Source organism: Astatotilapia calliptera, chromosome 10 (assembly GCF_964374335.1).
Source record: "Astatotilapia calliptera chromosome 10, fAstCal68.1, whole genome shotgun sequence".
Classification (NCBI taxonomy): domain Eukaryota; kingdom Metazoa; phylum Chordata; class Actinopteri; order Cichliformes; family Cichlidae; genus Astatotilapia; species Astatotilapia calliptera.
Window position 1 is genome coordinate 20,085,824 of NC_137431.1, and position 12,095 is coordinate 20,097,918.

At 42.1% G+C, this 12,095-nt stretch overlaps 1 protein-coding gene across 1 annotated transcript; it reads right to left on the reverse strand.

The window, feature by feature from the left end:
* Positions 1 to 1,247: 1,247 nt before the first annotated feature.
* LOC113031016 (claudin-4-like) lies at positions 1,248 to 1,989 on the reverse strand. The gene has a single exon (XM_026182847.2). It carries the CDS (start codon positions 1,987 to 1,989, stop codon positions 1,396 to 1,398), a length of 594 nt encoding a protein of 197 aa, XP_026038632.1. The 3' UTR covers positions 1,248 to 1,395.
* Between the last annotated feature and the right edge of the window lie 10,106 nt (positions 1,990 to 12,095).

Consider the following 12,095-nt stretch of genomic DNA (forward strand, 5'->3'; position numbering starts at 1 on the left):
CCAAACTGCAAAATTCTTCTTTTTTAATCTGATTTTATACTTTGTTAATCTACTCATTCAAAGGACAAAGTAAAGATGAAAACTTTCAGAAAACCTTTTTCTTATTTCCAATAGACTGCTCGATGTATAAAAATAAGCCTTATTACATATGGCCTTGCTTACATGGTAAGAGTTGGAGTACTTAATGTTTTAGTCAGTTTCTGCCCTGCAGAAAAAGGAGCTGCAGACGAGGCCTCCTCCCAGGAACAGAAGGACGGCGGTGAACCAGCCAATGTAGAGCGAGGTTCCCCACTCCATCTTCCTAAGCATCCCATGGTGAGGATCATAAGGAGACTGGGCAGGATGAAAATGATCACTGATGGTGTTGGCTGTCCAGCTGACTAGTATGAGAACAAAGAGGCCTGCAATGAGGTAGGCAATTCCAGAAGTCAGAGCCATTTTGCTCCTTTGCCTTTTAATTGGCACAAAGTTAATAAACTTGCTCCCAGCTGCACCAAGCAGCATCGCAAGGAGCTCAATGATAATGGCAATGATCATAAGTACTCTGGCAGCCCTCAGCTCTTTAGGTAATGGTATGTGCTCGTAATCCATACACACACCAAAGGATGAGCTTTCTGCGAATTCACATTTCTTCCACAAACCCTCTCCACAGCAGGAGTACACTGTGGTATCTTTGAAGTCTGTTATGATTTATCTTTATATATTCATATTTAAATTAATTACTTTTTCAAAGTAACTTGCCCAACACTGGATGCAATACATTTAAAAATCCAAACAAAAGAAAACAAACATTTTTAATTGGCTTCTTTCAGAAAAACAGCCACCAAAAAGACATCTTTAAAAACACTAAGCAAAACTCAAAATGCCCAAAACATGATCTCATTCTCTTATTAACCGACAACTTAATGTGACAATTTTACTGTTACAATACAATCATACCTAATCAAAAAACTGCAAACAAATACTGCAGAAAGGTATTCTCAATGCAACTGCAAATGAATAACACAATCAATATTGAACAGTTTAATAAAGAAAAAGTCAAAGATCAGATCTGGATTTAAGATACACAATCATATTTTATAGAGGTTTTGAATGCACATGCTTTTGATCTTTACAAAGATAACAGAAAAAAAGGGAAACTGTGTCCAAATTCTTATAGTAAATAGCATAAACAGTAAACATAATAAGAAAAACTGTCTGGTATAAAATACAACAAAATATATCAAGAATTAAGTTACATCCACAAATTGCCGAAAGTTTTTCCTATTTTAATTACATTTTAAACTTTCTTGTACTACTCATTCAACCTTTTTTTTTCTTTTTAACAGACTGCTGGATTTCAAAGCTTAGGTTAATATGAGTAACTAAGTAACTGCTCTTTGTAAAAAAGACTATTTACAAAGAGTGAGGGTTGACATACTCAACATCTTGGTCAGTTCCATCTCTGCAGATAAAGGAGCTGCAGAGGAGGCCTCCTCCCAGGAACAGAAGTGCTGTGGTGATCCAGCCAATGTAAAGCAAGGCTCCCGGTTCACTCTTTACACGGTCACCCTGCAGAACATAGGTGATGGTGATGGTGGTCCAGCAGACTGGTATTAGCACAAAGAGGCCAGCAAAGAGAATAGCAACTCCGGAAACCATAGCTATTTTGCTCTTTTTCATTTCATCTTGCACAAAGTTGATGAATTTGCTCCCAACAACACCGAGCAGGATCCCAAAGACACCAATAATAATGGCAATGATGATGAGCACTCTGGCAACCTCAAGGTCTAGACTTATATAGAGTCGTTTTCCATATTGTTTGCACTCCACATGCTCTGCACTGACGGTATCACAGGCTTTCCACAAACCTTCAGATTGCACGTTGTTCGATGATTGATGGTCGACTTTATGCACTGTCCATGTGGGAAGAGCACAGATGCTAATGGTCCCCACAAAGCCAATGATGGCCAAGGCCAGGCCCAGAAGCTGTCTTTCACAAGCCACCATGATGACGCTGAAGCACCTTTACTCTTCAAAGAGTAAAGGTGATGTGTTAACAGGAGATTCAGGAATTTATCTGAAGAGCTGAGAAGGAAGTGGTTATCATTTGGTTTTAATACTCAGAATTCTACTGTGGCCTCCACGGTTCCTGTTCACACTTCTACAGGAGATGACAGCTTTTAGTGTTGCCTCTGAGTTGAAACTGGTTTCTAAAGAAAGTGACACATAACGGCAAAAAATAGCACACAGAAGAACTAATAATAATTTGACTTTGAAAAATGCAAGTAGTATTTGATTGGAACCTACTAAATGTGCATCATCATTGCTGAAAAATGCCACATCTCTGTTACAATTTTAATCTCAGTGTTAACTTTTTATTCACTTTATCACAAAGTCACTAAGTAAATTATTTCAGTGCAAATAAAGAAATCAAAATTTTTTCAGGATCACTAAAATTAGTGAGATTTATTCACAGCAGATTGAGCCTTGTGTTGTTATATTGTTAATCTCAATCCTTCTGAAGAAATGCTGTGTTTAAATTAAAGTGGAAACTATGATTGAGAACTTCATATACATGTGAGATCAGTAGTCTGTGTGTGTGTGTGTGTGTGTTTAATGCATGGAAGTAATAATTGCATACAGAATATATTTCTGAAGCAGTGGGAGAAAGATGAGAAACAATACCCTGTGTGAAAAGCAGTTTCACTGCAGAATATAGTGTGAGAAATACAACCACACAAAGCCGGCAACACATTAGGCACCAAACCAAACCTTTTCTGGTGTTATATCACGCCTGTTTACTGGCAACAATTGTTAATGTTTTTTAATTCCTTTGATTTTCTTTCACTTTGTTTGTGCTGTTAATTGTTAATTCTTGTATATTTTAATCTTTATGTTTATGTTTTACTAACAGTTTTCTTCTTTCCTTTCTCTCCCGGTTTCCCCTACAGAAAATTAATGATACGAATGTGAATGTCGTGGTCCTGGCTCTTTTGACCCAATGTTCTTCTCAACTTGCTGAAAAAACATTTTAACAAAAAGTCTGTTTCATGCAGAGTGGCCAAGATGCTGATGTTGTTTCATAACCAAATAGTGCAGCCTATAGTGTTAGGGTGATTTTGGTAAAAGTTGTCATTGTACTTAAATTTGTAAACCTTGTCCTGAACTGCATGTTCAGATATTTTTCTGTCCCTTTCTTACTTGTAGGATGGTGGAGGAGGTTATAGCTATAGTGTTTAACTGCAGGCACATTTCATGTAAGGTCCTGGTTTTCTTATTTGGTAAGGAATGTAAGGACACTGTTTTTTTTTAGTTGTCTGGGATCAGGTGAGGAGCTTTCAGCTCTAAGACCCTGATCCGATCGGCTCCCCTTGCAAGTTGAAATAGATTGATCTCTGATTGTCTTGCTTTGTTTATGGGGATAAATCTTTGAACCAGCGAGGCCTGCAAGTGCAGACCTAGTGTTAGGGTTTTTTGTTTGGTTTTTCTGTTTTTTGTTTTTAACAAGAGAGAAGACAAATATACTCCAATTATAATGTAGCGGCACGAGGAGGGGAGGAAAGGATTTGACTGGGGCAGGTTAACACTGAACCTACATCCTGTCGACAGACACCAAATTGTAGCGGTGCGAGGGATTACGGAGGGGCGCTACCTCGGGGAAGTTACACCCCAGGAAAGAATATTAGATTTTGCGCTGCATTCGCAGACTTCACTACAATTAACCCCCGGGATTTGTATCGTCCTGACTATTGACATTTACTGCCAAGGTCTAAACGGTAGGGGTGCAACGATACACAAAATTCATGGTTCGGTTCGATACTTTGGTGTCACGGTTCGATATTTTTTCGATACAAAAAAATATTCATTCTTTTTTAATTTGTCATTTATTAAAATTATAAATATATATTTTAACTCAAAAGTACAGTTTTTATATGTAATGTTGCTGAAACAACAAAGTAATAAAATAAATAAATAAATCTATCTGATCGAGAAATCACTCATATTTGGAAAAGAGAGTTTATTACAGAGAAATGGCTCTTTCCAAAATAAAAGCTATAGTATACGCTTCTTCTGGGCTATATTCTCAGCAGCATATTAAACATATCAGGTCCCCATAAGGAGAATCATGTGCTAATGGCTGTCTAAATGACTCGGGTAAAGTTTGTAGCATGCGTGCTTGTCGTTTTTGTCTGCTTCCACTTTGCACTAGGATGATGTTGGAGTAAATGTGCAGTGATATTCATTGTGTTCCCACTAGTGCTGTCAGCGTTAATCTCATTAAAATGACATTAAAGCCATAACGTCGCAAATCTTCGTTAACGAGTTTCCGCGGATCGCCCCATGTGTGGGGCTGGATGGCGTCAACACGTTAACGATCTAACTGCGTTAACGCACTAGGTCCCACAAATGTAATTGAGCATTGCGTGGCACATCCAACATACTGTTTTACTTTTGTCCATGACGCGCTAACATCAGGGTCATGCTTCACATGAAAACCAAGATAGTTCCATACGCCAGATCTGAATGAGGGTGGGGGAGGTTCAATTTCGGGTAGCATTGAGGCAGTTGCCATGTTGCAACGAGCTTAACTTCTGTCTCACTAGCTTGCGCTGCGCTCAGTGGATCTGCGCTCGACAGTGCAGCCTAGGCGGAGTAGTCGAACGCATCGTAAGAAGAAAAGTTGATAAAATAAGTAAAAAAATTTGTATTGTTCGATACCGATACGAGTATTGTTGCACTCCTACTAAACGGGGTAATTGTATTGGGCACCAGTACCTGGGGACTCCCAGCCTTGATTGCTCTACTCCCTGCTACCTGGCGAAGATTATGCGGATTCGAGTGTGTCCCAGCATTAGCCCAAGTAGTCCTACGTAAAGGGGCTACACCATTCTGGACGTCAGCAATACCTGGCAACGGATTTGTGCAAACTGACACCACAGTGGATGTTAAGGGTTCTAGCTAGCCTGATCTACGTGGGCGAGGAGTCTCCAGTCTTGGTTGGCAATTTCTTGGGGCCAGATTAGGTTCAAAAACCAATAAAAACCACTCACAACCTTGCATAGGTTCCTCTATAGGGGCAGTTTCTAGTAGTTGAACTGGAGCACTGAAGGGACAAAGGCTCTCAAATTCCTTCTTTAATTGTGAACAGCGAACATGTTTCACGTGACTCGGATTATCTACCAGAGCAACAGTGTACATGGACCCATTTTGGTAAGGGGCCTCAAGCACTTTATACACCACTTAACTCCAAACACCCTGAATTTCATGACGGCCTCTAAGCCCAACTTCCTTCAGGTAAACCAACTGACCTTCTCGCAGGGGAGCATCCTTTACACACTGGTCGTGGCACGTCTTACGCCAGTTAGCTGCAGGGATTTGCTTTGGTCGGGATGCCAGCAAATGACCCACATAAACATTAGGATGGGTTTGTGCATCTTTAGCCGACTCCTGGCGCCACTTTTGGATGTCTCCATACATCCCTAACCAGTATCACCATTGAGAAACCACATCTACTGTTCTCCGAACACCCTGATAACCGTACTACAAAACCTGACCCTGAAGGGATTTGGGCAACAATACCTGTGGCGCCTCTCCTCTCCTACGATGACGCCATCCCGCTCCACTGACCTACGCCACTGCCTGGCCAACCCGAGAGCCCGCCTTGAAGTGCGACCACGCTCCTTGGCATCAGGCCACCATCTCGGTTTCCAATCAAGGGGTCAGTCTCCTGTAAAACACGAAGGTCAGACAATGCATACCCAGGGAAGACAGAGGTAGTGGCTTGAACAGCAGGGGTTAGTGGTTTCCTACCAATAACCTGGGGCAAAGGGTCAGGCACCACAGGCTGTGAGCCTAGGACGCCCCAACCGAACCTCGACTCAATGGTTCACCGGGCGGAAGTTTCCCTGAATGGAAGAGCAAGCAACATTACTTGAACAGGCCTGCGCTGGATTGCGTAGGCATAACTGTGGGCTCGCCAGGGCACTCTCTGGCAAAATGCTCAACCTTCTGGCACCGTCTGCAAATTACGGCCATATTACAGGATATGGCAGGATATGGTTAGGATAAGCACTATTCAAAGCAGCTCCTTGCGAGCTAATTCAACTGCTCTTGCTGACTTTTAACAATCTCTTTTAACTCCTGTAATTCAGATTCATAGGCTGCAATACCTGCCGGACTACCTCTAAAAGGCACCTCCTGGACAGTGTGCTGAAATCCTAACACCAGGGGAACCGAGTAACTTCTATCCTTCCCGCCCCCTGGCATACCTTCACGCTCCCATAATATAGCCTCATATTTGATTTGTCTGTGCTCAAACCATCTTCCCCTAGATTTGAGAATCATAGACTCTAACTGCTAGGTTGAGATTAAATTAAGTTCAGTTTGTAAAGTTAATCTTTGTTTATACAGATCTGGAGAGGGGGTTGTAGAGTGTTGCTCATCCAATTGCGAAATAAGGTGTATCAATTCAGATAGATGTTTCTGTTTTCTAGTATATGAACAGTATGATATAATATTGCCCCGTAAGAATGCTTTTAAGTTTTCACAAACTGTACTGTAGGCCATGCCAGGCGTAATGTTTGTTCTTATAAAGATATCAATTTGTTTGGAATGATATTCCACAAACTCTTTATCTGAAAAAAGAAGAGGATTGAGTCTCCAGGAGTACACAAAGGGATCATCCGGGAAGCTGAGTTCCAAAACAAGTGGACTGTGATATTACTGTGCTATTGTATTTACAAGTCTTGAAGCAATTTTTTGTCGAAAAAAAGTAATCCATATGAATCTTTTCTCTGAGGAGCAATCTAGTGCTAGATCCGTAACAGTATTCATGGCTCTTCCAAGGACCAATTGGTATGTATCAATCTGTGGAAGGGAAGAAAGTAACTGAAAATTTTTGAGTTATTCCCATTCGGAGCACTCAAAAAAAGTGAAGTATTAAAAAGGAATCCTGTCACAACTACATAGCGACCACCTGGGTCAGCTGTTGTGTGAGAGACTATAAATGGAATATTCTTATTGATCAAAATTGCTGCGCCTCTGGCTTTACCATTAAATTTGGAATGAAAAATGTGTCCAACCCAACTTCGTCTTAATCTGGCATGGTCATTATTCTTAAGGTGTGTTTGTTGAAGAAATGCTACATTTCAGTTGACTGCTCGCTGCAGTCTCTGAGCAGCTAGCCTTTTTTTTTTTAGCAGACTGCTTAGGAGGTATTTCACTTCAGGATAAGCCAAAAAGACGGAAAAAACAACTACTAAAACAATGTTGACTTTCTTAATAGAGCTTAAGGAATCTCTGAAATCGGGCCACAATAGGTGAACCATAAAGTAATTTAACAAATAACTGGGACCTCGTGGTTTGCGCGTCTACTCCATAACGTGCACCTTACTCCGGCTCCAACACATCAAATCTTGAAGCGTGGGATACTGTTTGTCTTTTTTATTTTTACTTGTGGTGTACTGTGAAGGTACGCTCTGTAAGGCTGCATTTTTAGCCTGAGTATGAATCTCAAAAAACACTTCCTCCATTGAGGAGACAAAACTATTCACAGTAGATTGGCTTAATCCTGCTGCCCTGAGCTGTGCAACAGCAGAGGCACACATATCCAAAGTGCTCTTATTTGACCTTTTCAACTTTTCAGATGTTGTGGGTGTTTCTTCTACATTAGTTGACATCACCTCCCCTGTAATGCTAACTTCTTTAACTTCCACATCAGGCTGTAGATTAACATCAGTGTCAACCTGTTGGTCAAAAATAGTTAACATGTTTGGTATTTAAATGTTTTCTAAAACCTGTGGTTTGGATGTTGTGAAGCAGGGTGTTGTAAGATGTGCCAAACACAAAATGTGCTTTAAACAGTTCATCAAAAGCACCAAGTGAAGAGGTAGACTTGCATGGTATGGCATTGTTGTCAAGAATAATGAAGAACTGGTGGATGTCATTCTTTTTCACCCCAACAGCCAGGAGGTAGGGTTGAGTGCTGGTAGTGATGGCATCAAGGTGCTCTTGGATATTTGCTCCAGTATGAAAAGACAAATACAGACAAGCAATAAGAATCAAGTGTTTCTTAAATTGGTAATTCATAACACAAAAATAGAAAAGAAACACAAACCTTCTTGAAGACAACAAGATGCCGTTCTGTTTAAGAAGCTGATACATTTCCTGGTCTCTTCTGACCCTGACCGGATGGTGGAATCAGATGTAATAGCAATAGAATTGCTGAGAGGTCACTGTCCCAGCCTGCAAAAAATATTTGTTTTTAATAAAGTTGAATCATCATCATCAACAACACATTTCAATGCATCTGCATTGACAAAATGTTTGAGTAGACCCAAAATACAAAAAGGATAGCTGTTCTGTGACAAACATTATATATGCTATAAATGTGCTAATCCAAGAAACAACAGTTCACCAATGTCAGCATTAAATTCAGTGGCATCCTCAGGAGAGTCAACTGCCAGCAAGAGTTTTTTCAGGTCACTGGTTGAAGGAAGCTTTCTTCCTTGTTGGATAATCTTTCTTTTGAATGTTGTTGGCCACCTTTTCAGCAACCTGCCTGATACATCCTCACCAAACATCAGTACAAAATCCTGTTCGATCTGTAACAGGGATAGAGAATAGAGAATTATATCTGCTATCTGCAAAAAATAAAATGTGTTTACATTGTCAAAGTAATGACAAATATTCACCAAGCCTTTGATATCTTTGAAATGTGGAAAAACAGACAGTATGTTGCTTGACAGCAGGGGGTCAAGGACCATGTTGTGTCGATAAACAAATGTCAACTTAATCTTCTTCTTTACTGTGTCTTTATCAGCTGAATGTTTCATCAGAGAAATTGCTTCCTTGCACTCATCCTCACTCAGTAACTTCTCTGTAACAAACTGCAACTCTCGTCTGACAGTTGGTCCACCACACCGGACTTCACCCGATGACCCATCTCCTGGTGCTAGACAATACGAAATACAGCTTTATCAAAACTAATAACAACATTTGATAACCATTATTAATACAGTACCACAATTTGGAACTGTATACTGTATTTCCACTGAATTATAAGTGTTACCTCCAGATGATAATCGCCTCCCTTTAGCAGTCCATCTCTGTATGGTTTTTTATCCTCCAGGCCAAGTAACCAGTGCCACTTTCGCAATCATAATAATGTTCCTTGGAGAGTGACATGTACAGACATTTTGTTTATTCATTTATCAGTTATGTAACAATGAACAGTTGATAAGGACGTACATTTTGGCAGGATTTAAAATGATTAAATGCGATTTTAGTTGTATCAGTTATTACTGTGAGCTACTTACATAGCCATTTTTGGAGTACGGGTCACTGAGGTAAGGGAAAAAGGTTACAATTCCTCTGGCATACATTTCTTTTACCTGTCATAGTGGTGATGTACTGCAAGATCAAAAGGAAAAGGACTAGTCAGCTTCCCTGGAATTAGAGATTTAAAATCATTTGAAAATGATAGTAAAAATCAAAGGGCCAGAAATAAATTACCCATTTTTTTCTGTCAAGTCAGCTACCAGTATGTTGACCATTTTTCTTCTGGTTTCATCCACCAGGGACTTTATATTTGATTGTATTCATTTATTATACGTTCTCCACCAGGTTTGCTGGTGAGAATCGATTCCAACAATTGGAAAACAATAAAAAACATTCTACATGTTGATATAACCACAGTTCAGAGCACTTAAGCTACAAACAAAAATGATACTGTTAGAAGAATGGGGAACTCTGCTAACTCTTACTTGCTTAGCTTCTGCATCCAGCTTCTGACATTTCCTAAAAGGGCTGTCTGAAAGGATGACCGTATCCTGTGAATCTGATGAATGTGGCGATAATAACTGGGACTGCTCAGGAGACAATTCTGCAGAAGCTGTTTCCAGTCAAAGCTACATGGGAGGGACCCAGAGAGAGTTTTCCTCATGCTTTCATCCAGAAAGTGCTGCTAGATTTGTACTTGCATATTTAAAGTTTGCAGTGATATTTTGTTTGGATTCTCCTACCTTCTACATCCTATCCAAACTGCCACTGGCAGCTTCTGCATGTTGAGGCAGCAGGCTGGCGCTCCATGGAGCCCATATGTTATGGTTTAATTTGCAGTTAAATCCCCAGGTGATAGCTTTACGTATAGGTTAAGCCTGTTCTGAACTCTGATGGTTTTTGTAGGACACATCATGTGTTAGGTGTGGCTGTGTGCAGAGAGGAATAGGACCCAAGGTGCAGACTCCGAAGACAGACGTGAACTCAAAAAGGCTTTAAGTACTCAAAAAATATAACATAACTGAAAAAACTCAAAACAAACTTAAACTAGAGGAATGACAGAACACACAGCTAAGAAAACAGTAGATCGCGACACGGACACAGAGAAACACAGGGCTTAAATACACAGAGGGAGCAATCAGGGAATGGGTAACAGGAGGGAAACACAGCTGGGGCAAATCAGAACTGACGAGACCAAAGAAGCATAACCTGAACACACTGAGAAAAGACAGACCTTCAAAGTAAAACAGGAAACACATAACACAGACTGAACAAAGACACAGACTCACATGCAGGCACTACAAAGGGAACAGAGATGTGGGAACAGGGCAGACACAAACACTGACTGAACACGGGGATATAGGAACTTAAGATACACATAGACGCGAACTAGACAAGGGGATGCAGGTGATAGGGGAGACAGAGCAACTAAAGACGACAGAGACATAAGCCATAAGACGGAACTCAAAGAAACCAAAAACTAGAAATTATAAATAATAACATAAACTCCTCAGGCCCTCCAGCTGACGTGGCGTGAGGCTGAAGCGGCTCCTCGGGCCCTCCAGCTGACGTGGCGTGAGGCTGAAGCGGCTCCTCGGACCCTCCAGCTGACGTGGCGTGAGGCTGAAGCGGCTCCTCGGACCCTCCAGCGGAGACAGGCGGCTGAAGCGGCTCCTCGGACCCTCCAGCGGAGACAGGCGGCTGAAGCGGCTCCTCGGACCCTCCAGCGGAGGCAGGTGGCTGAAGCGGTTCCCCGGACCCTCCAGCGGAGGCAGGTGGCTGAAGCGGTTCCCCGGACCCTCCAGCAGAGACAGGAAGCTGAACGGATGACCGAGGAGAGGAGCGACGGAGGCGTCGCTTCCTTTTAGACGAGGGAACAGGAACCGGTGGAGAAACGGAGACCTCCTCCTCATCCTCCGACCACACAGCCGCCAGGAAAAAGGCAGGCGAACGGACAGGCGAACAAGGTCCCAGCTGGCATGAGGAAGGGGAGGAAGCCTGTAGTGGCGATGAAGCAGAGTGTGCGTTGTCCTGCGGCAGCGGTGGGGAAGATGCAGTGAGGTTGAGAGCAAGCTCACTAGCCCTGACCTGCTCTCTCCAGGCAGTTATGGTGTTCCCCAACTCAGTGTCCTTAGCGAACTGGCTAAGCCGGGGATTATGCCGAATGATGGCCTCCACCGCGCTCAGCCCCACTGCCATGGTCCTTAAATCCGGGGACTGGGCGATGCGGTCGAGCAGGCGCACCAGCCGCTCCATCTCGCCGTTGAGCTCAAAGGAAAAAGAGTCTGCAGGGTCCATGTTCTGGTCGCGATCTTCTGTTAGGTGTGGCTGTGTGCAGACAGGAATAGACTCCGGAGACAGACGTGAACTCAAAAAGGCTTTAATTAAGTACTCAAAAAATATAACATAACTGAAAAAACTCAAAACAAACTTAAACTAGAGGAATGACAGAACACACAGCTAAAAAAAACGGTAGATCGCAACACGGACACAGAGAAACACAGGGCTTAAATACACAGAGGGAGCAATCAGGGAATGGGTAACAGGAGGGAAACACAGCTGGGGCAAATCAGAACTGACGAGACCAAAGAAGCATAACCTGAACACACTGAGAAAAGACAGAGACCTTCAAAGTAAAACAGGAAACACATAACACAGACTGAACAAAGACACAGACTCACATGCAGGCACTACAAAGGGAACAGAGACGTGGGAACTGGGCAGACACAAACACTGACTGAACACGGGGATATAGGAACTTAAGATACACATAGACGCGAACTAGACAAGGGGATGCAGGTGATAGGGGAGACAGAGCAACTAAAGACGACAGA